Consider the following 25,594-nt stretch of genomic DNA (forward strand, 5'->3'; position numbering starts at 1 on the left):
AGTCATGGATCGGCTGCCTCCTGCACGCCTCACACTGGGGATGGAGCCCCAACACGGGCCTGTGTTCTGACCGGGAATCGAACCGTGACCTCCTGGTTCATAGGTTGATGCTCAACCCTGAGCCCCGCCGGCCGGGCCCTGACTGCATTTTCACGTCTTTCTCTGGGCGGTTTTGGGTGAAGACCTCGCAGGCCGTAAGCAGAGCCGCAGGTCTGTTGCCCACAGGTCGCTTGGCCCTGGGACTTGGCTCTGTCCCTAGGAAGCTCGGGTTGATTTTGGTGGCACCCGGGCCCCGGGTGCAGGGCCACATGTCCTCACCGGCTGTCCACCAGCCAGGAGCTGTCACGCTGCCCAGGGCCGCTGCGGGGCCAGCCTTCCTGACCACCCACCCCTGTCCCCCCCGCAGACGGCTTCACACCCCTCATGATCGCCTCCTGCAGCGGAGGGGGCCTGGAGACGGGCAACAGCGAGGAGGAGGAGGACGCCCCGGCCGTCATCTCGGACTTCATCTACCAGGGCGCCAGCCTGCACAACCAGACCGACCGCACCGGAGAGACGGCCCTGCACCTGGCCGCCCGCTACTCGCGCTCCGACGCGGCCAAGCGCCTGCTGGAGGCCAGCGCTGACGCCAACATCCAGGACAACATGGGCCGCACCCCCCTGCACGCGGCCGTGTCCGCCGATGCCCAGGGCGTCTTCCAGGTGGGCAGCTGCTCCGCCCCCCTCGCCCAGCGTTCTGGGCCGGGCCGGCACCTCCGGTCACGACCCTGCAGCCCTGGCCCCAAGCGTGGCCTGAGCAGGAATAGCTGGTGTCTTAGCCTGAGCCAGGCACAAGGCCAGGGAGGGCCCCGAACCCCATGCGTCATCCTCGCAGGGAAACCGGGCTGGGGAAGGTCCGCAGGAGCCCCAGGGACCTGCGGGGCGGGGCCTCCTCACCCCGACCCAGCCAGGCTCCCCTCCCACCGCGGGGCCCCCCACGCCTTGCTCCTCCACCTCGGCCTTGGCCAGAGGCACAGCCTGTGGCCGCGTGAAGGGCTTGGAGGCTGCGGCTTCCTGCCTGCGCCCCTGGGAGCTGGCCTTGCTGGGAAGCCCAGGACGGGCTGGAGTTGGGGGGTTGGATGCCTGGGGCTCCGGGCAGCGTCCCTGGCAGAGGCTCCTGTCAGCCGCCTGCCAGCCCCCCGGTGTGTGACCGGCTCTGGGCAGCCCTGCCCTGCACGGATGGGCAGGTGGGAGGGGCAGAAGCCAGGCGGCCACCGCAGAGCTGCTGATGTCACCGTGTTTAGCCTGTTTCCCTGCAGGAAGCACAGGTTGGGAACTGAGCGTAGTTGAACGGGGACCATGCTGAGGAGCCCAGGGCCGGCTCTGGCTGCGGGTGCAGTGCCGCCTTTTAGGCGCTTAGAGACACGTTCTCGCGGCCGCGTCGCGGGAGCGAGGCTCATCCTGTTCGCTGCGTGGTGCCCAGCTCTTCCCACCCGCCAGCCAACGGCGATCACCCTTCTGGCCTGAGGCCTGGGGGGCCAGCGTCTGACGGGCTGCCCCCAGGGTCCCGCGAGCCTGGCTGGAGGTAGCCGAGCTCAGCAGTTCTGAGCGTGGCTCCGGCCTCGGCGCCAAGGCCACGTGTGGTCACCAAGGGGCTGGTCTGTGGGCAGCACCGCCTGCGTCCCGGCCTGACCCCACGCCCCCAGCAGCTGCCGGCGGAGTCCTGCCCCCCCCCCCCCGCCTTCTCACACCATGACCTTCCGATCTTGCTGGGGCTCCTCCGACCCCAAGAGGGCCGTGGGCTCCGCTTCCCCCAGCCTGAGACCGTCCCTGCCGCCCAGATCCTGATCCGGAACCGAGCCACAGACCTGGACGCCCGCATGCGCGACGGCACCACGCCGCTGATCCTGGCCGCGCGCCTGGCGGTGGAGGGAATGCTGGAGGACCTCATCAGCTCGCACGCCGACGTCAACGCCGTGGACGACCTGGGTACGCTGGCGCGGCGCGGGCCGTGGGGACGGGCGCGGCCCCTGCACGGCCCCTGCGCGGCCCCAGCCCACCCTCTGCCTCTGCCTCCCACGCAGGCAAGTCCGCCCTGCACTGGGCCGCCGCCGTGAACAACGTGGAGGCCGCACTCGTGCTCCTGAAAAACGGGGCCAACAAGGACATGCAGAACAACAAGGTGGGGGGGGGGCCTGGGTGTGGGGGGGCCCTGGGTGTGGGGACGGGGGGCCCTGGGTGGGGGGGCGGGGCCCAGGCCGGGCCCCTGGGAGCTGGCACACGGTAGACGCAGACCCCATAGCTCGGTGCAGCCCTTCCTTCATCGACCTGTGCTCCCCGGGCCTTCCCACGCACAGGGCTACTGCCCAGCAGGGCATTGGCCCCAGCACAGGAGTGACCTGGACCTGACCTTCTGCCCACCCCCCCCCCCCGAAACCCCCCCCCGCCACTGGGCAGGGCAGGGTGACCTAGACGGTGTGGGTTGAGCTGGAACCCGGGTGGGGGTGGGGGGCTCAGGGAACGAGTGGCCCCAGAGGTAAGGTGAGTGGCTGCCTTCCTGCTGGTGAACCCACCCTCTCACCCACCATGCCAGTCTCCCCTGCAGCCAAGAAACGCTTCTCCCGGCTCCGGTCTGAGCCCCTGGTGTCCTGAACCTGCACCAGCGGTGTCGGGCACTAGGGGGCGCTGGTGGGCACAGCTCCTGAGTCCCCTTGTGGGCTCTGGGCAGCCTGGGCCTCAGACGCAGGGACTGGGCACAGGGCATCAGGCCATTGCGTTGGCGTCTGTGCAGCTTTCGGGGGCAGAGGCCACAGTGAGAATTCCCATGGGGTCTGTGACCCCACAAAGGTAAACCCTCCCGATTCAGAGCGTGTAACCCCACAGACCAGCTCCGGGCGGGCTCAGGCGTGTGTAAGGCTTTGGGGTTTTTTGGGGGGTTTTTTTGTTTTTTTTTTAAATATATTTTATTTATTTTTTACAGAGAGGAAGGGAGAGGGGTAGAGAGTTAGAAACATCGATGAGAGAGAAACATCGATCAGCTGCCTCCTGCACACTCCCACTGGGGATTTGCCCGCAACCCAGGTACATGCCTTTGACCGGAATCGAACCTGGGACCTTTCAGTCTGGCGGCCGACGCTCCATCCACTGAGCCAAACCAGTTTCGGCAAGGCTTTGTTTTTAAGACTTGGTCAGCCCAGCCCGTGTGCTCAGTGGTTGAGCATCTACCTATGAACCAGAAGGTCAGGGTTCGATTCCCGGTCAAGGAATATGCCCAGGGTGCAGGCTCGATCCCCAGCAGGGGGCCTGCAGGAGGCAGCCGACCCATGATTCTCTCTCATCGTTGATGTTCCTATATCTCTCTCCTCCTCTCTTCTCTCTGAAACCAATAAAAATATGTTTTAAAAGAAAAAGAAGTAGTCTTGGTCAGGGTAGGCACTGGTAGGGGGCCAGGTCAGCACAAAAGAGCCCCCTCCCCCTGACGGGTGGGGCGTCAGACCGCGGGTCCCTCTGGTGGCGGGGCACGGCTGAGGGTGACCCTCCCCGTCTGTGCCCGTGTTCCCAGGAGGAGACGCCCCTGTTCCTGGCCGCCCGCGAGGGCAGCTACGAGACGGCCAAGGTGCTGCTGGACCACTTCGCCAACCGGGACATCACGGACCACATGGACCGGCTGCCGCGGGACATCGCGCAGGAGCGCATGCACCACGACATCGTGCGGCTGCTGGACGAGCACAGCCTGGTGCGCAGCCCGCCGCTGCACGGCGCCCTGGGCGGCGCGCCCACCCTGTCGCCCCCGCTCTGCTCGCCCAACGGCTACCTGGGCAACCTCAAGCCGGCCGTGCCGGGCAAGAAGGCACGCAAGCCCAGCACCAAGGGCCTGGCCGGCGGCAAGGAGGCCCGGGACCTCAGAGCGCGGCGGAAGAAGGCGCAGGACGGCAAGGCCTGCCTGCTGGACAGCTCCAGTGCGCTGTCGCCCGCGGACTCCCTCGAGTCGCCCCACGGCTACCTGTCAGACGTGGCCTCGCCGCCCCTCCTGCCCTCCCCCTTCCAGCCGTCTCCGTCTGTGCCCCTCAACCACCTGCCGGGCATGCCCGACACCCACCTGGGCATGGGCCACCTGGGAGTGGCGGCCAAGCCCGAGATGGCAGCCCTGGGTGGGGGTGGCCGGCTGGCCTTCGAGGCGGGGCCGCCACGCCTCTCCCACCTGCCCGTGGCCTCCAGTACCGGCCCAGTCCTGGGGACCGGCGGCAGCGGGGCTGTGAATTTCACCGTGGGCGGGACCACGGGCTTGAACAGCCAGTGTGAGTGGCTGTCCCGGCTGCAGAACGGCCTGGTGCCCAATCAGTACAACCCCCTGCGCGGGAACGTGGCGCCCGGCTCGCTGAGCGCACAGGCTCCTGCCCTCCAGCATGGCATGATGGGCCCGCTGCACGGCGGCCTCTCTGCCTCCACCCTGTCCCAGATGCTGAGCTACCAGGCCCTGCCCAGCACGCGGCTGGCCACCCAGCCCCACCTGGTCCAGCCCCAGCAGGTGCAGCAGCAGGTGCAGCAGCCGCCGCAGAATCTCCAGATGCAGCAGCCGCCGAGCATCCAGCAGCAGCAGAACCTGCCGCCGCCCCCGCCGCACATGGGCGTGAGCTCGGCCGCCAGCGGGCACCTGGGCCGGAGCTTCCTGGGCGGGGAGCCGAGCCAGGCGGACGTGCAGCCGCTGGGCCCCAGCCTGGCGGCGCACACCATCCTGCCCCAGGACAGCCAGGCCCTGCCCACGGCGCTGCCATCCTCGCTGGGCCCGCCCATGGCCACCGCCCAGTTCCTGACGCCGCCCTCCCAGCACAGCTGCTCCTCCTCGCCTGTGGACAACACCCCCAGCCACCAGCTGCAGGTGCCCGAGCACCCCTTCCTCACCCCGTCCCCCGAGTCCCCCGACCAGTGGTCCAGCTCTTCCCCCCACTCCAACATCTCCGATTGGTCCGAGGGCATCTCCAGCCCGCCCACCAGCACACAGTCCCAGATCGCCCACATCCCGGAGGCGTTCAAGTAAAGAGCTGGCCACGGAGCCACACTTCTGGCCACGGGGCCACGCTTTTCTGGCCACAGGGCCATGTGTCCCGGCCACGGGACTACCTGCCTTCCCCAGGCCCTGCTGGGGCATTCGCCCGGCACTCCGCGGACACCGGGACGACCAAAGGAGCTTATTTTTTTTTTAAGAAACATGTTTTTATACAAAATAAGAGGACAGAGAGTTGAACTTTTTTAGTATTTATTTATGTACTTTTGTCTCACATGGAAACACTGCCTTTTTATTTATATGCATTGTGTTCTCTCTCCCAGGAAGCTAAGTAGTTCTCAGCCATGACTTCCCTCCGTAGGGAAAAAATTGTTACGTGTTAGTAAAACACATGAACAAAGATTCATGATTTATACATGCCATTTATTTATTGATTTCTTTTTTCAAAATCCAAAAAAGAAATAATGTCGGAGCAGGGAGGTTTGAGCCAGCGTCGTCCAAAAAGCTCTTGCGGGGGCCTGGGCCTGTGCGATTCCCCCAGAAACCCCCGCGCCCCGAATCTAGAATCGGAGGCAAACCCCCCCACCTCCGCACGTGGGGAGATTTGCATCTAAAGTGGGAAAGCGAAGGGAAGTGGGTTGTACGTGTGGGTGCTTGTCCGTGGACTTTTTGAGAACAGGCTTCTGACGGCGTGTTCTGGGGTGCCGTGTGCGTTCGGGGCACCGATCGTGAATCTTTGTTTCAGGGTCAGTGTTATGTAGTTGCTCATGGGTCTTGCCCGGTCTTGTTCCTTCCGGAAGCTCCTCGGCCCCGCCCGGGCCTTGGCGTTCAGCGCCGCGTAGTGTGAGGTCAGGCGTGGCTGCGTGGCACCGCCTGGGCCCGCGTGGAGGGATGCTACCCTTTTGTGGGGAAAGACGCTGCCTGTGCCGCACCGCCCCACGCCCCGGCACCTCCGCGCATGTCTTCCAGGCCCCGGGGAAGGCCCTGGCGCCGCCGGGCTGGGGCTCGGCTCAGAGCACCCTCCACCGAGGTTGGAAAACCACGCTGTGTCCGGCCTGGGTGTGCAGGGCCGCTGGTCCCGGGGGACAACAGGAGTCTGCTCTGGGGGGTCATGTGTCCGGGGAAGGAGCAGAGTCTTGCAATGTCAAGACTGTGGCAAAAGAAAAGTCTGTACATAGTTTTCAAAGGTGGATTTTGTTTAAGAAATCTGAGTGAACACGCCCGTGGGGTCATTCTGGGGAGGGGGTGTCGGAATGGGTCCCCCTCGCACCCTGGCCTTGACCTGCAGCGGCCCCGCAGCTCCTGAGCGAGCCTGAGCCCCGGGAGGGGGTGCCCGCCGCCTCCGCAGCTCCTCCGGCCCCGCCAGGGGCGACGCTGTACCATCCCTTGTGGGTGTGAGCAGACGCATCCTAAGATGTTGATTCTTACTGTTTTATAAAATAGAGTGTAGTTTACAGAAAATGGAATCTTTTGTAAAAGTTAACGACATGCAAAACTGTAGGTGATAAAATGATGTATTTTTTTTCATCTTTTTTTTTGTTAACTGATTTGCAATAAAGATGATACTGATAACACCAAGATTTTCCTAAACTTGGACATGCTGTTCGCTCACTTTCGGGGAGGGCGGGGGAGGCAGGGAGGGCAGGCACCCCGAATCCCTCCGCCTCTTCTGACAGGAGAGCGATGGAGAGACGCCCGCCCTGGCCTGTGGCCCTTCTGTGTCCAGAAGGCCCAGGGTCCCCGCATCTGCCCGGCCAGCCCCCGCCCCCAGGGAGGGTGGGGACACGGCAGAGCAGGGCACATGCAGCCCCATCCAGGGGGCCTGGGGTGACACGAGGCTGGAGGTTCTCCCATCCTATTGGCCACAGAGGAACGAAGGCACCGCGGACCAAGCCTGGGGTGGCAGGCGGGCACTGGGGTGGGTGACTGGAAGGTCCTGAGAGCCGAGGGGTGCTGGCTCGGGGGCACCATTTACTTGGGACGCTGAGCAGGACCAGCTGCCCTCGTGGGCCTCCCTCCTCCCTCCTGCTGGCCCTCGCCCAGGCAGGGGGATGCCACGCAGGTTAGGATCTGCTGGCCCCTCCGGCTGGGCCCTGCCTCCTGCCCCGACTCCCCACCCAAGCACACGTGTGAGCCCAGCCTCCTCACTGCATTTGTCTTGGTTTGGGGGTTTTTTTTTGAAAGATCGGTAAAGCCTGATGCTTTGTCGTTTTTGTTCATCTTCATCCAAGGATATTTTTCCATCATTTTTAGAGGGAGTAGAAGGGAGGGGAGAGTCAGAGAGGAACATCGATGTGAGGGAGACACGTGGCTCGGTTGCCTCCCACACGGTCAGGCCCGGGGAACGAGCCTGCCACCGAGGTTCGTGCCCTTGACTGGGATCGAACCCGGGACCCTTCAGTCTGCAGGCTGATGCTCTACCCACTGGGCCACACTGGCCAAGGCTCCTCACTGCGTCTGGATGCCTCCGCCCATCCGACGTGCTGGCCCTGCGATGCGTGGGTGGGACAAGCGGCTCCAGGAAATGAAATGAGGTTCCGTGGCCCACCTTTCAGAGGGGCGGGTCCAGCCTGAGTTCTGCCCAAGCTCTCAGCACCCCAAATCCCACTCCTGGGTGTGCGCCCAGGAGAAGCGAAACGGACCCAAGTCCATGTTCACAGCAGCACCGTTCACATCAGCTGAGAGGCGGGCCCAGCCCTGGTGCCCTCAGCTGACGGGGGGTGAAGGGGGGTGGTGGGCGGGGGGACGGTGTGGTCCATCCACCCAGGGAGGGTGAATTTTGTGTCAACTTGGCTGGGCCATTCGACCAAATGTGAGAGTGTCTGGACGAGATTCACCTTTGAACAGGTGGACGGAGCAAAGCAGATGGCCCTCCCTCCTCGGGGTGGGCCTCGTCCAGTCGGGTGACGGTCTAAACCAGCGGTTCTAAGCCTGTGGGTCGCCACCCCTTTGGCGGTCGAACGACCCTTTCACAGGGGTCGCCTAAGACCATCGGAAAACACATGTATAATTCCATATTGTTTTTGTGATGAATCACTGTGCTTTAATTACGTTCAATTTGTCACAATGAGACTGGGGGTCACCACAACATGAGGAGCTGTATTAAGGGGCCGCGGCATTAGGAAGGTTGAGAACCACTGGCCTAGAACATCGGCCCCCCTGGGCGTCCAGGGCTGTCATGGACCTTGGGACTTCTCTGTCCGTCATCGACCTCTTCCGTGTGTCCCCGTCGGTGCCGTTTCTCAGAGCGCACAGACAGCGCAGTGTCTTTGGAACTCGGGGGGTGAGGCGGCCGGACCCATCGGGCCGTGGGAGGGCGATTCCAGGTCTGATTACAATGTGCACGAGCGTCCAAGGTTAGATTCTGCGAATTTCACCTCGACAAGCTCATTCGAAAGAGGAGCCAGCAGCGTTGGACCTTCCAGGAATTTCATTCAGGGGGTGGCGCTCCCACAGATGCAGCAGGATGGGCCCCGGGGAGGTGCCCTTGGCCTTGGGGACCTCTCTGCTCCCCCAAGTTAATGGAGCCCCTGCAGAGGCGATGACGCCCCCTCTGCCATTTAAACTGGGCGCTGGACACCCGGCCCCGCCCACAGGGCAGGCCGCCAAGAGCCGGACTGTGAGGAACTAAAACAGGGCCCCCCTCAGAAGGACCCCTGCCCCTCACCAGGCACCTCCCAGGGAAGACACGGGCGCTCCCTCGGGGCTGAGCTCAGCCAAGACCCCCGACTGAGGAGCGTCTTATGGGCTGAGCTGGGTCTCCCAGATTCACGTGTTGAAGGTCGAGGTCCCCGGGCACCTCCGCACGTGGCTGGGTCTGGAGCTGGGTCTTTCCGGAGGCGGTGAAGGTAAGGCGAGGGCACGGGGCGGGTCCGGGCCCAACCTGCCTGGTGAGCTCACAGGAGAGAGTAGGACCAGCCCCGGAAGGTGTGCGAGCCCCGGGCAGCCCGCCTTTCTCGCCACCCCGTCCTCGTGTGAGGAATGAAGGGAGGCGAGGAGCCACTGCTCTCAGCACCCCGCCCCCATTCCTGGGGGGCCCAGAAATGAATGCCCCCCAGGACGCAGTCAGGTAATGAGGAGGAGCCTAACACCTCCCTCTGCAGCCCCGGGGCCAGATCCCGAAGGAGCCGGGTGTCCCTGCGGCCAGCTCCCCAGAGCCGCCAGCCAGCAGGGCAACGACTTGCCGGCCCAGCCTGCCCGCTCAGAGGCGGTGTCTGCCGCCCCCTGCTGGCCGTGCCCCGCCAGTGCGCCCTGGGCGAGCAGGTGGTTCCCGGGGCCTTCCGCCTACCTGGCCAGGTGAGTCCGTTTAGTCAGCACCTCACCGGCCACTCAGGGCCGCCTCCTGTGACGCTGCCATTATCCCACTGGACAGCCCAGGGAGCTGAGGCTCAGAGGTCGGTGACGGCCGGGCCCAGGGACTCCGGGTCCATGTTCTCATGACCAGTTGAGGGGTCACCTTCCCGTGGAGGACTGGGGGTCTGGGGGGGCTGGGGGGCCTATGCCACTCGGCCTGTCGCTTTTCAGACAAGGAAGCATGCTCAGGGAGGAAGCTGCCAAGGTCACGGCCAGGAGTGAATGTCCCTGCCAGCCTGGCACTTGGCAACCTGCAGCTGTTGGCGCTCTGCCCAGCGGCACCGGGGCCCTTTCTCTTCCAAACCACAGCCCCCACCCCAGCCGCCAAGTCCGCGCCTGTTTGCTCCCCGGGCTGTTGTGTGGCGCCCGTGCTGGGCCGGGCCGGGGGCTGCGGGCGCAGCTGGCAGGAGGGTCATCCGGGGGTCAGCTCCCCCCACCCCCCAGTCTGGCCCAGCCGCCTCGCTGCTCGCCCAGGGGCCCCAAAGACACCTGCCCAGCTCCCGGCTCTCGGCTCTCGCTGGTGCCGTACGGAGAGCCCGGGAGACCTGGCGGTGGCGGCAGTCCTGGCTGACAAGCCCAGAAGCTGCCTTCGCTTTCAGATGTGAGATCCCCCGCAGGGCCCAGTGCAAACCCCCAGCCGAGCCCCGCTTTCCGGGTGTCCGTCCCAGCCGCTGCAGGAGCTTCTGCCAGCTTTGGCTGCAAATGCTCGTCCCCTCCCATCACTGCCCCGTCCCACCCCCCGCGGGGGGCCCCAGGCCCGGCCGCTGTCCGGTGTTCGTGCTCCGCAGGGGTGAAGGCCAGGGCTGTCTGACCCACCGCCCCCCCAGTTCCCAGCAGGGCCGGGGGCGTGAATGTGTGCGAACAGTTTGGGGCAGGAGGCCGGGGGCCCCGCTGTAGCTCAGGGCGCGCCCCCGGGTGCAGAATGGGCACCTGTCCCTGCCGCTTATTTAGGGACTTAGATGCTTGGCACTTGGCACAGCGATTCAGAAAGGAAGGCCCCTGGGACAGGGCCATGCCCAGAGGCTGCACCGGAGAGGGGGCCACGCTCACACTAACGCACCTCGGACGGTGGTGACATCTGTCAAGCCAGCCGCAACGGCCCTCACTCGCCTGCTGTGGACTTGCTCCTGCAGGGCCCCCAGGAGCCGGGGACGGCCTCAGGGTGCCGGCCTCACAGCCCGGCCGGCACACGCTTCTCACACTCGGCCTGGATGCCCACCACAGGCCCCCGCACACCGACAGGGGCCGGATGCTCAGATCCACAGGACACACTAACCCCAAGCCCCTCCACCACCAGACCGGGGTGACTCCCACCCCTGCCCCTCTATCCCGGCCTCCGCAGCTCTCACCTCCTCAGGAAGCCCTCCCTGCCAGCTCACCCCCCTGGGGGACCCTATAGGCCTTCGCCTGGACCGTTCAGCCAGCCCTGTCTCATGGAGGCAGCCCTTCCTCTCTCCAGGCCGCTAAGCCGGGTAGGTCCCCCTCCACCCAGCCTCAGCGCCCAGGACGGAAGGTGCAGGCCAGGGGCTGAGCGGGTGCCTGGCATGGAGCAGGCCTGCCCTACAACTACCTACAAACCAGTTAATGCAGCTGCTTCATGCGCGTGGGGGGGGGGGGGTACAGGGTGGAGCGGGGGTGGGGAGTGGCCTGAGATGGCACCCCACCCCCACCCCGAGGGCTCCTCTGAGGACCACCGGGCTGGCTGGTGGTCAGGAGAGAGCCAGCACCACAGCCCAAGTAAGCCCCGTGCTCAGTAGACCCACATTGTCCAGTGCAAATGCAATGCCAGCCACTGAGGGATTTTAAAATATAAAATGTTTTTATTGATTTTTTTTTAGAGAGATAGGAAAGGAGAGGTAGGGAGAGATAGAAACATCCACAGGAGAACATTGATTGGCTGCCTCCTGCACGCCCCCTACTGGGGATGAAGCCGAAACCCGGGCATGTGTTTGGTGCTTGGGTCGACACCAACCACTGAGCCACACTTTCTAGTTGCTACATTTGAAGTCAAACTATCCAAAATATTATCATTTCAACGTGTAATCAGAATTTATTATGAGCTCTTGGCATTCCAGCGCGTACTTCGCGCTTGGAGCCCACGGAGGTTCCGCCATCCCCGCCCAGGGCTCAGGGGTGGTCTCCTTGGACGGACGGACCCATGGGGGAGGCCGGCTGGCGTAACCATGGGAAGGTCAGCCGGGTTCTCTGGCACGGCCTCTGCCCATTGTCCTGGCAAGGGTGCGGCCCTGCGGGCTGGGTAAGGGGACAATAACTCCGTCCTGGAACTTTGGGGGAGGAGCTACAACTTGGCCCTCGGACTCGGCTATGACTCTGCAGCTGGTTCTCGCCCACCTAGGGGGCCTCAGGGAGGGGCGACACGTCCACTGAGGAGTGGACATTGCAGGCAAAGGGAAGGATGGCTCTCATGGCAGCACACCTCCTAGGCACACCACAGGCACCCACACAGTTCCAGGTCATGCCTGTGGTCCCCGAGTATGCGTCAACAGCGCCCCCTTCCTGTCCCCCTCAAGCAGGTCAGACTCGCGGCGGGCAGGCGGGCTGCATGCCCTCGCTCAGGCAGCGAGTGTGACCTGCTTGGCCTGGTCTGAACGCCAGCCTTTCCTGCCCCCCGGGCTGGTGCTGAGGGAGGTCGGGAAGCTGGCAAAGGGCACACGGCCTCCAGGCAGCAGGCTGGGCTTTAGAGCAGAGGCTCTTGACTCGGGGGCTCTTGGCCCAGAGGCTTGATGGCTCGGCCTTGGGCCTCAGGACCCGCCCCCCCACCCAAGGCTGCAAACAGCTGAGAAACAGAGGCGGCCTCCATGGGAAGGCGTGGCTGGAGGAGGAGGGAAGGGGAAGAGAGCCCAAGGCCCCTCATGCCAACGCTGGGCTCACAGCTTTCCTTAAAGTCGCCCCACAGGAGTCAGCACCTGCTGCCTCTTTACCAGCCCTGCCCCAGGGCCCGGAGTCTTTCCTTTGCCCATGAGGGTGGTTTCTGCAGCTTATGGTCTCTCCAAGTTAGAGTCCCCCCCGGGCCTAACACCAGAGGGGCAGGTCTGGGCTCCAGCTCTTGGGCCCGAGCCCGGGATAGTCAGTGCTTTCGCCTGGACCATTCAGCCAGCCCTGTCTCGTGGAGGCTGCCCTTCCTCTCTCCAGGCCGCCGGGTCCCCCTCTCCCCCCAGCCTCAGTGCCCAGGACGGAAGGTGCAGCCTGTCAGGCGGAGGGCTGGCAAGGACACCCCTCCGCCCGGTGTTCTGTTGGGACAGAGCGGCTGCGGAGCACCGTGACCACCAGGAGGAAGCGGATCAAGGGCCCGGGCCCGGGATTGCGTTCCACCAGGAGTCTCCGGCCCTGTGTTGAGACAGACCGAGAACTTGCTTTCCGCCAGGCAAATGTTAGCTTAGCGGAGCGGCCACGTCAGACGGCCTGAAACTCTCCCCACACCCGCCTGGGCTCTGACAGCGTGGCTGCTCCCTCGCCAACGTCACAGCAAACAAACAGCCCAACCACCTTCCTTCTTTCCTGGCCTCTGGGTCCCACGGGTGACCGGGGTGCCTTCCCACCCCAGGCGGCGTGGCAGCCCTTGTGGGGGTAGCAGCAGCAGCACGGAGAGCTCGGCCATCGGGCGCTGCCAGACAGGGACACCGGCAGCCCTTCCTGCCTCCGGAAGAGGCTGGTCAGTGGGGCGGCTGCTGCCCTTGCCTATCCCTGCCAGGCAGGAGTGCAGGTGAGTGGGTCCGGCCTCCCTTCTCTCATCGGGAAAAGGGAGATACAAATGGCAGCACCCTTCTTCCCTAAGATCCTCCATGGAGGGCTCTGATGGTGCCAGGACGAGGCAGCAGCCACGGGAGGAGCAGGAGATTGGGGCCCAGCAGCTTAACCTGTCGTTTGGTACCTAGGGGGTCGCGCTCATTCAACACACATATCCACTCAGCCGTTGGCGCCTTCATCCACGGGGCTCCGCGGTTTAGGGGCCCGGCTGGGCTCTCGAGAGGCATTAGGCAGGCAAGAGAGGAACTGGGGACTGCGCGCCCAACGTCCGGACAGGATTGAGTGTGTGCATGGGACACGCGCACAGGGGCCGGTGGAGGTGACCGCCGAGCCAGGGAGGATGGGGCCTGGGCTAGGCGGACGGCGCGGCTGGGAGCCGACAGGACGACTGACCCCGAGGCGCGCACAGGTGGGCAGTGGGGCTTCGACGCAGCCTGTGGATTGGGGACCGGCGGTGCCTGCCCTTCTAAGGCTCTGTGGAGCAGGCGGGCATTGCTTCGCGAGAACTAGTGTGGACAGAAACCAACGTCACCGGCAGAACTGGAAACCGGAGACGCGATAGCCGTAACCAGGCAACCGCCGGCGGCTCGAGGTGCGCACGCGCACTCCGCCGCGGGTCAGCGCATGCGCCGTCGCCTCCCGCCAGTCTACCAGCCTTCGAGTCCAACGACCGAATGGGAAGAACGCGCCTGCGCCAGAGCACCGCTCGGATTCTCCGCTCAGCAGAAAGCAGTTCTCGGCAGGTGCACCTGCTGGCATCAGTCCTCCAGGACTGATTCTTCCTTCGAGTCTGATTGAAGAATCCCTACTATTCACACATCCTACAACGAGAAACGGCTGCGAGACAGTGTCAGCGTAACCGGGGCGACGTTTAGGAGCGGCCCCCCGCGCGCCCTCCCAGGCAGGTGGGCTAGAGGCGGGGCGAAGAGATGGGCGTTGGAGGACTGGATGAGGCGGAGGGCGGGGCCAAGGGCCGGAACTAAAGAATAGGGCGTTGAAGGATTGGACGCCGTCGGGGGCGGGGCCAAGGGATGCGGCAGTGAAGGATTGGACGCAGGCTGGGGCGGGGCCAAGGATGGGCCAAGGAAGGTGGTGAGCAAGGGGCGGGGTTAATATGGGGCGTGGCGAAGGGATGGGCGGAGACCAGGAGCGGGATGAAGGGCTGCGCGGTGAAGGACAGAACGCCGGGGAAGGGCGGGCCAAGGGGCGGAGCGTCGCGTTACCTGAGCAGCTCCTGGGGGCGGGTCTAATAGAAGGGGCGGGGCGAGGGGCGGGGCGTTAGAACAGCTGCGAGGGGTGGGACTGGTGGCGTGGCGGGCGGGCGTGGCGCGCGTTGACGTCGCGGCCGGACACGTCGGCGGCGCGGCGGCCCGGGCGACCGGAGCCGGATGTGCCAAGATGGCTGCAGCGGCTGCCGCATCTGCGCTCGTCTTAACTGCCGGGCCGGCTGGCGTCCGCGGCTCCTGAAGGGCTGGCACCCGGGACTGCGGAGGAGCCGGGCGGGGGCCGGCGCGGGCCACGGCCGCCCTGAGGCGCGCCGGTGAGGGCCGGGGTCGGGGCGGAGAGGGGCGGGAGGACGGGCCGGGCCCAGCCCCGAGCGGGCAGTGCGTCTCCGGGTGCTGCCGGAGGGTCGCCGGGGCGGGTGGGCGCCCACGGGCCGGGGAGCCGCGCGCCCGCCGCTCTACGCCCCTCGCCGCCCGCCGGTCAGACTGACGCGGACCGCCTCGTACGGCCGAGCCCTGGGCCAGGGCCCGGGCTCCGCTGTGTTGACACTTGGCCGGCGGGCGGCCTCGGCGCGGGGTCTCGGTGAAGCGGCCGGCAGCCGGCCAACCTGCAGCTCTGCAGGGCGCGGACGCCCCGGACGGGTCTCGGCGCGCCCACGCTGTGGTGTCCTCCTCGTGAGATCGGCGTCCCTCGGACCCACGGAGCCGCCTTGCTGTTGGCCGGTCATTTCGTGGCGAGGGGACCAAGATGTCGCAACGGAGGCCGCCGAGCGCTCGCGTTTCCTGCCCGGGGTTAGAGGTCATGTGTGAGCCAGGTTCGCCCTTTTCGCGGTGAAAGTAGGACAGTACGGAGCCGGGACACATCGCAGCCGTTTAAAGCCCGTGGTTGCCGCTTCCCTTTGGACCGGCTTGGAGATTGGGCAGGAGTCGCTGACGATTTTGTGCTCAGTACCTAGGACGGCAGGTGTCAGCCGGAGAGGTGTCCCCGTCCCCTCCGATCCCCGACATGGCAGGAGGCCGCCCGAGCCAGAGGCTGTCCGGGGTGACACTTCCTGGGGTGACACTCGTGTAGGGCTGAGCGCAGCCACCCTCCCTGCAGCCCCCCCCCCCCATGCCCTTACCTAGCCACCTAAGTGCTCTTATCGTGCAAAGATAAGACAAGAGGCAAAAGAGCGTATTTCTTGTTCCCGTGACTCATTCACCTTCAGCAGCAGCCACTGCCCCAGTCGCCAGTTGTGCTGAGCGTTTCCTCTGCGCGGCAGCAGACATCGCTGCCAGTGCCCAGGCCCCACCGCCTTTTCCTTTTACCGTCTGAGGTGTTGATTCTGTAGAGGGTGGTGTGTACGGTCTCTCTGGGGCAAGTGCCCGTCACCTGGCAGGGACGCCCATGGGGGAAGCTTGCGGGCAGAGGCACAGAGGCAGGTGCTCCTCCGCAGGCCTGCTGGTTTGCACACACGGCTCAGCTGGAGGTTTGCACACACGGCTCAGCTGGAGGTTTGCACACACGGCTCAGCTGGAAGTTTGCACACATGGCTGGCGGTTTGCACACCAGCTGGAGGCGGCGCTCTGGGAGGGGCCTCGTGCTGTAACTCGCTCAGTTCAGTTGCCAGGAACTTACATTAAAAGTAGGTTGTGCTTTTCACACAGATACAGGCAGTTTAAAGGAAGAGCGAGGTTTACCGAGAACGCACTAGTATCTCTAGGATCAGTTGGTGTCTTTGAGACAGTTAAAGCTCGGTGACTTGAGGCTACAGAAGGATTTGCTGGACTGAATAGAGTTCCCTGCAGTCATGAGATAAATGATGTGCAGTTGTGCTGTTTTTTGCTGGTGAATAGAGAAAAAAGATCGAAAGAATAAGATTCTTCAAGATTGTTTCAAATGAAATTGGTATATTGCTAGAAAGTTCTCAGTTGTGTGTGGGGGGGGTGAGGGGCGGGGAGAGACGATGCTACTTTGTAGGGAAGTGATAGTATTTGCTTCTAAAACAGTTCTGAGTCCAGGAGTTGAGAAAATAATTGTAAGGGTTTCAGCAAGGAAAACCTTTAAATATAAGCCTGTGAGATTTAGATTGTGATAAGATTTCCCTATTAAACACTGGTAGGGATTGGAGCATCCCAGAATCCACTGCGGGTAGAATTTCATAAGGTTACACCCAGAGGGGAGCTGAGAAATCATCATCATTCTCTCCTGTTCTCGATGAGGAAACTGCGTGGCAGAAAGAAGTGGGTGCCTGCGCCACCCCGCGGGGTGCGGCCTTGCGCCCACAGTGGCGCCTGACCGACAGGCCCCTAGGCTGGGCTCTGTCCTGTCTGAACGCTGCGCAGGCTGGCGGAGGGTCTTCCCTGAAGCCTGAAGGGAGGAGGCTGGCCTGGAAGGCGCCTGGTGCTTGCTTCACGGGTGAGAGGCGAGGCTCTGAGTGTTGTACCCTCAGTCCCTAGAGAGCTGAGCTGTAAATACTTTAAAATGACAGCTTAGCCCAGGCGATGTGGCTCAGGGGTTGAGCATTGAACTATGGAGATCAGGGTTCGATTCCCAGTCGGGCACATGCCCAGGTTGCATGCTCGATCCCAGTTGGGGCCTATAGGAGGCAGCCGGTCAGTGGTTCTCATCATGGATGTCTCTCTCTCTGGAGTCAGTAAGAATATACGTAGTTTAAAGATGGCAGCTTAGAACCAGGTGACGTCTCCGTGCTGTTCCTGTTGTCAGTCGATTAAGTCCGAGTGCGTTTCAAATGCTTGTCAATAGAAAGGGTTTCCCATTGGCCTCGGACAGCATGTGTGGGCAGCAGTGGTGAGTTAATAGAGTCATGGGGCTGGTTTTCAGGCAGGGACGGGAACTTTTATTTGTAAATTGCTTTACTTAAAACACACTCACGGTATTTCCTTTTATCTGAGTATTGGAAAGATTACCAAGAACATTGCCTGTCTGCAAAAATGTGGCTGAAACTCCAGAGCTGCCGCCATTTCCCCCGTGTTCACGTTTCCCTGTGATCGTGAAACTTGGTCTGCTGTCAGGGAGAGGGACTGACTCACAGAACGGGCGTCCTCAGGAGACAACTTGGACTTTTGTCTGAAAAATACAAGTCAGCTGTTCAAGATTATACTCAGTGTATCTCATTAAACAGGCAACGGAAAACCCTGTCTGGAGGATTTTGTCCCTTTGTTTTCTGTGAGCGTTTTGTTGACACTCTGCCTGATACTGAAAAGGTTTGAATCCTGTCACTTGGTCCCGTAGAGCTGCTCTGTGTGGCCGTCACGCCCGCACTCAGGACCCGGCTCCTGTCGCTGTGCAGCCAGGCCCAGGGCAAGCACATGGGCGCCGTACGAGGTGGGGTGCAGGCCTTCTGGGGAGGCCACGTCTCCCCCAAAGGTTTGCTCTGCAGCTGGTGTTGCTGTACTCGGTAGCGCTCTGTCACGGAGGGAGTGGGAGCCGTGGTAGGCTCTGGCTTTCCTTCTAGACTTCGGGTGGCCGGCCTGGCAGGGTGATGCGCAGTGTGGTGAGGGGCTGACTCGGGGCCTGGGGACAGGCTCCAGGAAAGGTGGCCGCTCCCTGGGGGCAGCTCAGCCTGATGAGGGCATCACGGAGGCAGCGCCATCTGTGGGTCCTTGGTTGCGTTACAGAGCTGAGTCCCAGAAGAGGACACTGACTCGCTGAGGTCACTCAGCAGGCCGGGCACGGCCGCATCTGCTCCGTCCAGGGTTCTCCCCTCGGGGCAGGCGCAGTTCTGGGCGGGAGTGGAGGTGGGAGAGACGCGCCCCTCAGGGCTTAGTGACAGGAAGTCACTGTCCGTCAGGTTCTTTGTTCTTATTTTCCTGATTGCAGCCAGGGCTTTGGATATGTGAACTTCATGCCAATTTTTCTTGTTCTTTTTCAGTTCAGATTAAGGATAACCTAGACCCTGCTTCTCTCTGAAAGTGGCATCTGATCGTGCAGGAGCTCCGCCATGCAGCCGCCGCCCCAGGCCGTCCCGCCCAACGTGGTGGGGCCGCCTCCCGCGGGCAGCCCTCCAAGCATGTTCTGGTCCGGCAGTTCATACAGGAGACAGGCGGCGGCGAGTGCACCGGGGGCTGCGGTAACTGGCCCCCTGCAGCCGGTAACGGACCCGTTTGCTTTCAGTAGACAGGCTCTTCAGAACACCTCGCTGGGCAGTTCGTCCAAAAGCAGCCCTCCCGTGCTGCTGGGCTCGGCCCCACCAGCGTTCCTTCAGCACCCGGGTCTGCCTGTGCCTCACACGAATGCTGGGGACAGCTCCCAAGGATTCCACGCGCCTCTGCCGAGACCTCTGTCGCAGCCCCGGCCAGCGGCCAGCCCCTTTCCTAGTGTGTTGACCCCTTCGGCACCTGGGCCCGAACTGAACAGGAGCGCCCAGGCCACTTCCAGCTCTGAACACGAAACCCAGGCTCAGTACATTCCAGGAGGGGGTTCCAGCACTTCTCATGGCGGCCCCCCACATGGGCACCTGCCTGGGCCTGACAGGCCCCCGAGTGGACAGAACCCTCACGATGGCGCTGCGGCACCCACCACGTCCTCTTTCTTCCCGCAGCCACATCCACAGATGCCAGGGCAGATGCCAGGGCAGTGGGGGCCGGCCCAGGGCAGCCTGCAGCCCTTCGGGCATTATTGGCCCCGCTCAGAAGGCCGGGTTGCCAATGCGGCACCACAGGCCTCCAGCGCCTCCCACGTCCCCGCTCTGTCCAGCCCGCCTCAGGGGCCTGCCCACGAGCAGCACCAGCCTCCCGCCCCAGGACCTGCGGTTGACGGGAAAGATGGGGCAGCCTCCCTGCAGAGCGGCCACCACTCAGGAAGTCCCTTTGGCCTGGAGAGCACGTTCAGGCAGAGTGTCCACGGGGGCGGTGCCGGGGCCGGCCAGGAGGTCAGGCCGAGTCCCGCCGTTAGTCACGAGCAGGGGCCAAACCCTGCTCTCGGGAACCCCTCCGCCCAGGGCAGCAGCCCGGAAAGCCATTCGCATTGCCCTCTGGGGGCCGCCAGCCGCGCCCTGCCAGAAGCAGACTCGGGCACGCTCTCCCTGTTCTTCCGAGGCGGAGAGATGGAGAACGAGGAGTCCCTTTCCTCCGAGAACACAGGCTCCGCGGCTCCGTCTTACTTTGACGGTTTCTCCCCCAGCCCTGTTCTGGGCCCTCCTCCGGCACACGCGGGCGCAGGCGGCGTCTGCCAGGCCTTTCTCAGGGCCTCCCGCGGCGAGGCCGCACAGCAGGGAGGAGACACGCAACCTTACTTTCCTCAGTCTGCGGACACCCAGCTCGCTCAGCCAGCCGCTAAGAATGCTGCTGCTGACGTGTGGGGTGGCACACCAGGCGCAGGCACTCATGACGCTGGCGGCTCACACTGTGAGAATGTGGAGAACTTGGAGTTCACTCAGAACCAGGAGGTTCTGCCAAGTGAGCCCCCAAATCTGGATGCCTCCTCCCCAGGCGATCACCCCAGATACGCACCTCTTCCCGGGCCCCCGGGCCCCAGGCTCAGTGTCACAGGCCACGCGGCAGGCGGGAGCTCCAACCTCGAGGCCCTGGACGCGCCGCTGCTCCCCGTGCGGTCTGATAGCGTGTCGTCTAGTTACAGCAGCAAGAGCCACAGGAGTGCGTCCAGCACAGCCAGGCCCCAGGACCTGGGCACCTTCATCCAGCAGGAAGTCGGCAAACCCGAGGAGGAGGCTCCCGGGAGCTTTTTTAAGCAAATCGATTCTTCTCCTGTGGGAGGCGAGACAGATGTGACCACCATGAGCCAGAATTACCACCACAGCCTGTCCCAGCCCTTGACCCCAAGCCCCCCCAAACCTACAGGGGTCTTTCAGACGAGTGCAAATAGTTCTTTTGAACCAGTGAGATCCCACTTAGTTGGAGTCAAACCAATTGAGGCCGATCGTGCCAACGTGGTGGGTGAGGTGAGGGGGAGCCATGCCCCCCAGAAGCACAGACCAGCCGCTGCACCGCCCGACGCCTGCCCTGGCAACCTGGAGCAGCCACCAGACAACATGGAGACCCTTCTGCCACCTCGGGTCTGCCCTCTGCCTCTTCCCTCACCCGCAGAAGCCAGTCACAGGCTTCCGCACCCTGGAGGGCCGCCCGTGGAGACTGTGCCCGCGACGCCGGAGAAGAGGCCCTCGGCCCGGGCCCAGGGAGCCATGAAGTGTGAGAGCCCGGCCACGACTCTGTGGGCGCAGAATGAGCTGCCAGACTTTGGGGGCAACGTCCTGCTGGCCCCGGCCGCTCCTGCACTTCACGTGCCTGGGAAGCCTCAGCCATCCGAAGTGGTTCAGCCTCCAGACAAGGGGGTGTCCGGCCAGCGGGCCGGGCCGCCGGGCTGCCTCGCCCCTCTGCAAGGCACGGAGGGCATTGGTGCTTCTGAGAACCTCGAGAACCCTCCCAAGATGGGGGAAGAGGAGGCCCTCCTGTCACAGGCAAGTTCCGGTGGTGCCAGTCTGCTGTCCTCGCCGCCCACCGAGTCTTTGCACAGCCAGCCAGTCTGGGTCGCTCAGCCCGATCAGAGCGCTCGCCTGGCTCAGCCCCTTCCCTTTCCCGTGTCCTTGTCCCATCCCACGGAGAAGACTCCGTCCCGGAGAGACACTCGGGTTGGGGACAGACCTGCCGGGAGCAGCTGGGCCGCGGGAGCTGATGCTGGAGAAGCTGCGCCTCTGCCTGGGGTTCCAGCCAGCGCGCTCACCTGCTCGCCTCTGTCTCACAGCCTTGCGCAGAGTAACTTCCCACACGTTTCTGCTCTTTCTGAAACGGTTTCCACTCCACCTGCTAATTTGCTGGTTCAACCACCATCTCATCCAGCTCCAAAGAACTTGCTTCCAGGTCAGAAGAGCCCCAGTGCCGAGAGCGCGCTGCCGGAGTTGGTTAGTAGCCCTGCCGGGAGCACAGGCCTCCTGCTGGTGGTACCCGCAAGCGACGCCTTGGGGCCTCATAGTAATAAGGCAGACTCCCCCAGGAATCGGGAAGAGACTTGGGGAGCCCTAGACTTCACACTGAGTGGGACCGTGGAGAAGCCTGTGAGGATGGATAGCCTGTCCCACGCCGATGGCCCAGCTGCTGCTCTGCATCCCACCCCCAGTCATCCCAGTCAGCCTGGGCCTGGGGCACGTAACCCAGACCATTTCTACCAACAGGTGACGAAAGGTGCTCCCAACCAGCGTGGCCCCGAGAGAGCCCAGCAGGAGCCAGCTCCTCCCCCACCAGGGCCCACAGCAGCACCTTTCGAACCCTCAAACCCAGAAAGCCCACCAGCACCAGGGCAGCCCCAGAACTCGGTCCAGCCACCTGCCAGTCCGGCTCCCGCGGACCTGGGCCAGCAGCCGCCACCTCGGCCCCCTCCGTCCTCCAGCGCATCGGCCGTGTCCAGCAGCTCGAGCCAGGCAGCCGTGCCGCCGGGCCAGCCGTGGATGCCGCCGCAGCCCCTGGACTTGGCGTCCTACTACTATTACAGGCCCCCGTACGACGGCTACCCGGCCCAGTACCCCTCTCCATACCCACCAGACCCGGGCACAGCCCCGCTCTACCAGGTAGGCTTGAGCTCAGACGGTTGAACCCTTTGACCAGCGGTCTTTCCTTGCGAGTTCCTTGGCAGGGTTCTGTGGGTTCAGAAGTGACCGGTGGGCACTGCCTGCGGACGCCGGTTCTGTGCACTGGGCGTGAGAAAAGTGCTCCAGCCACCACTGCTCTGCCCCACGGCGCATCTCATGAAGTCCACACGACGTGTCCGTGCATTGAATTGCGGAGATAATCTTAATCCTCGTGTAACGCAGTGCCCCCACTTGTGGGACAGGAAAGCCCTTTGCTTGTGTGGCGCCTGTTGGCTGTCCTAGTCCCATTGAGAGTCACAGGCTGGGTCACAGGAGAGCCGCCTGAAGCTGGTGTGTGGTGGTGACATCAGAAACCTCCCTACGAACAGCAGGAAGCTAGTCTTTTAATGCTTCCTTCAGAAGAAACGGGGAAGTTAGCTCTGGCCTGTAACCCAAGTGAAGCCGCGAGGAGGGTGAGAGTCCACCAGCTCCTCCCAGGCCAGGGGAGGCGGCACACAGGGCCTCACAGCGACGGTGCGGCAGCTCCCAGTGTGGTTGCCTCAGGTTCTGCTGAGTCCTGCCTTCGCTGGAAAAGGGGGTTCCAGCTGGACACGTTTCCTTATTGCCTGGCTTTCCTCACCTCTAGGCCCAGGGTCCAGGCCCAGGGTCCTCCAAGGTCAGCTGAGGCGCAGGGTGGTGAGCCAGGGAGGTTGAAAGCACGGACTCGCCGCAGGCAGGGCAGGGGCAAGGGCCGGTGGCCGAGCTGGGGACCTTGTGTTCAAAGAGGTTGGGTCAGGGCTGGGCCGGGTCGGCTGATGGGAGACTGTGCCCTGTTGTGGGCCCCTCAGCATGTGTGTGTGTGAGTGTGAGTGTGAGTGGTTGGCTACACCTCTGACCACTGACACCTGCGAGTGTTGACTTCCATAGCAGGGAGCTGAGCTCTGCTGGGAGCCCGGGAGGCGCAGGGAGCATCACGCCGCTCCAGGTCCTTTGTGGGCGCTGCGCAGCGCCCAGAGTTTCTCCCGGCGGCACCACTCCTGTGGGCCGGCGCCCTCTGCCTTCCTCTCGGCCGCCCCAGCTTCCAGCACCAGCCCAGGAGTGTGTGCCAGGTAGTGGCGGAGAGTCGGGCTGTCAGACGCGAACTGATTCTGCTTCAGGTCCTCACATGGCCGCCCCTTAGAGGCGGAGCCGTGGCGGTCAGTGATTTGTAAGAGGCTGGATGCCTCTAAGAGCCAAGGACCCTCCCCCTGGGTTGCCTGTAGCTTCAGGACCAGGCAGGTGGAGCCCTGGGTCCTTGGCTTGCTTACCTGGGATGGTGTCTGGGGCAGGGCACAGCTTGAGTCCCGGCACCTCCGCGTTTGAGACCTCAGGAGGCAGAAGCCTAACAGCCCTCACGAGTTGCCGTGGCTCCGGGGTGCCTGCTGCGTGCTGGCCTCCCCTGAGCAGGCCGGGCTGGGGCTGGAGGGCAGCGCTGCCTGCCTGGGGCCGTTATCCTGGAGGTTTTCTGTTTTGCTTGGGGACGTCCCGTGTCCCTCGCCCCTGGGAGAGCCACCCGTGCAGCCTGGAGCTGGTGCCTGCTCCTGGGGGCCTGATGCTGCATAAACCTGTCTTCCCACAGGACGTCTACGGCCTTTATGATCCCAGGTACAGGCCCTACGATGGCGCGGCGTCCACCTACGCTGAGAACTACCGCTACCCCGAGCCGGAGCGGCCCAGCTCCCGGGCGAGCCACTGCTCAGACCGGCCGTCTGCCAGGTGATGTTTGTGTTGCTGGCTGTAGTGATGTCCTGATGTGGACAGACTGTGTGAGGAGTGTACACCCTGCTGGTTGCCGTTTTGTCCATGTGGACAGGCTGCAGGATGCGTGTTTACATGGAGGTCAGCACACCCCATGCAGCCATGGCCACGCGTCAGCCAGACCCAGGGCGGAGCCCCGGAGGCACCCCTGTCCTCGAGCAGGGTTCCCCCAGCCCAGGCGGCGGTTATCGCTGGGGCGCGTGCGCCCTGGAGGCTCACTGACGGAATGCTCAGGGTCCTAGACTGTGGCAGCTTTTACCTTGCAGACTGGCACCCCCGCAGGCCAGAGCCCACGCCTCGGTGCTTTCCCAGCAGCCTCTGTGCCGGCGCTCCGGCAGCTTCTCTCGCGGGCGGACCCTGGCTGGATTTGCGATTACAAACAAGCATGTTGAAAGAGCCCCGGGCCGCACCTCCAGCGGCGTGAGAACTGGCACTCAGAGGCCTCCGCTCAGTGGCTGGGGGGGCGGGACGAGGGAGGTGGCTGTCAGGGTTCCAGCTCTGCCGCCTCCCAAAGCCTTCACCTGGCGAAGTAATGCCTCACAGCTGTCGGTGCTACGAGGGCACGTGGTTCCTTAAACGTGGGACAGAGAGGTGTGGCCGCCGGTGTAGGCTTGGTTCACGCACTGCCTTTCAGAACCGTGGGCTCCTTACTCTGGCCCCTCGATGTCTGGTAGCTGGTCAGTGAGTCTGTGCCATCAGCTGGCCTCTGTCCAGGCCCGCAGAGGGCGCGCTGAGCTGCGTGTGGCCCAGTGCTGGGGTCCAACCCCAGCAGGTCCAGGGGTCCCCAAAGGTGTGGACAGAGTCAGCGAAGAAGGAATGACACAGAGGCAGCGTTCCAGTTGATCAGCATGGTTGGGTTCTCTTGCCTGGTTCTATTGCCAGGTTCTGTAGCCATGTTCCCTCGCTAGGTTCTCCAGCCAGGTTCAGTCACCAGGTTCTAGTCAGGTTCTCTTGCCATGTTCTCTCACTAGGTTCTTCTCTAGGTTCTGTGTCTAGGTTCTGTGTAGGTTCTGTCTAGGTTCTGTAGAGCTGTTGTCTTATTACATCTGTATTTATACCAGTTGATTCCAATCCTATCAATCTCTATTCCAAAGTTTAGGGCGTTTCTTATCTCCATTCCAGGGAGTAAAGATTATGTAGCTTAAGCATGATTGTTTGTAGTTAAAGTGATTAACTACCCGCCTGGCACTTAGTTAAGGGGTTTTATTCCCTCCCTAACTTCAGGGGAAAATCCCTACCTGGGGAAACAACCTTTCTCAGAGAGGTGACCTTGGTTAAAACACATAGTGCCAAGAAGGTGAGCAAACATATTAAGAACAGTATGCCATATATGCCAGGTCCCTTGAAACAGCAAGGATGGACCGGCTCCCGGCAGCCCAGTGGGCCAGGTGCTCATGTCCTAGCGCAGCCGTGGGCAAACTACGGCCCGCGGGCCAGATCCGGCCCATTTGAAATGAATAAAACTAAAAAAAAAAAGACCGTACCCTTTTATGTAATGATGTTTACTTTGAATTTATATTAGTTCACACAAACACTCCATCCATGCTTTTGTTCCGGCCTCCGGTCCAGTTTAAGAACCCATTGTGGCCCTCGAGTCAAAAAGTTTGCCCACCCCTGTCCTAGCGCCTGGGGACCACCCTGCTGCCTGGGCAGCGTTCTGACTTGGCGAGAGCCGTGGGCCGGTGTTTTCTAGAACCCCTGGAGGCCAGGGGTCGGGAGGCGGGTGGAGCCAGGGTGCATCTGGCTGTTCCGGTTTCCCTTCACTCAACCACCTACAGATTCACGTGGTGACATTTCAGCGGCCAGGGCTGCTCTGTGTGGAGAGCCGCCCAACGAGGCGGGCGGTGACGTGGAGGTGTGTCCCCGTCTGCCACGTCCGCACCACTCGCAGCGCTGGGGAGCAGCCTCCTTGGCCCTGCTGTGGTTGGGGCGCGTGCGTGTTCCCA

At 63.2% G+C, this 25,594-nt stretch overlaps 2 protein-coding genes across 2 annotated transcripts in view; both read left to right on the forward strand.

Moving 5' to 3' along the window:
- Positions 1 to 6,571, forward strand: part of NOTCH1 (notch receptor 1) — a gene marked incomplete at its 5' end in the record, with an annotated part of 44,501 nt that extends 37,930 nt beyond the window's left edge. The window contains 4 exons of the mRNA XM_081104297.1: positions 407 to 702; positions 1,821 to 1,968; positions 2,064 to 2,161; positions 3,542 to 6,571. Coding sequence (XP_080960423.1) covers positions 407 to 702; positions 1,821 to 1,968; positions 2,064 to 2,161; positions 3,542 to 5,017 — 2,018 coding nt within the window. The 3' untranslated portion in view covers positions 5,018 to 6,571. The remainder of the gene's footprint in view (positions 1 to 406; positions 703 to 1,820; positions 1,969 to 2,063; positions 2,162 to 3,541) is intronic.
- Positions 6,572 to 14,485: 7,914 nt separating this feature from the next.
- Positions 14,486 to 25,594, forward strand: part of SEC16A (SEC16 homolog A, endoplasmic reticulum export factor) — a 32,163-nt gene continuing 21,054 nt past the window's right edge. Inside the window, exons 1-3 of the mRNA XM_081103010.1 lie at positions 14,486 to 14,645; positions 18,204 to 21,851; positions 23,470 to 23,606. Coding sequence (XP_080959136.1) covers positions 18,273 to 21,851; positions 23,470 to 23,606 — 3,716 coding nt within the window. The 5' untranslated portion in view covers positions 14,486 to 14,645; positions 18,204 to 18,272. The remainder of the gene's footprint in view (positions 14,646 to 18,203; positions 21,852 to 23,469; positions 23,607 to 25,594) is intronic.

This window comes from Myotis nattereri (genome assembly GCF_964212035.1).
Source record: "Myotis nattereri genome assembly, chromosome: 12".
Lineage (NCBI taxonomy): Eukaryota > Metazoa > Chordata > Mammalia > Chiroptera > Vespertilionidae > Myotis > Myotis nattereri.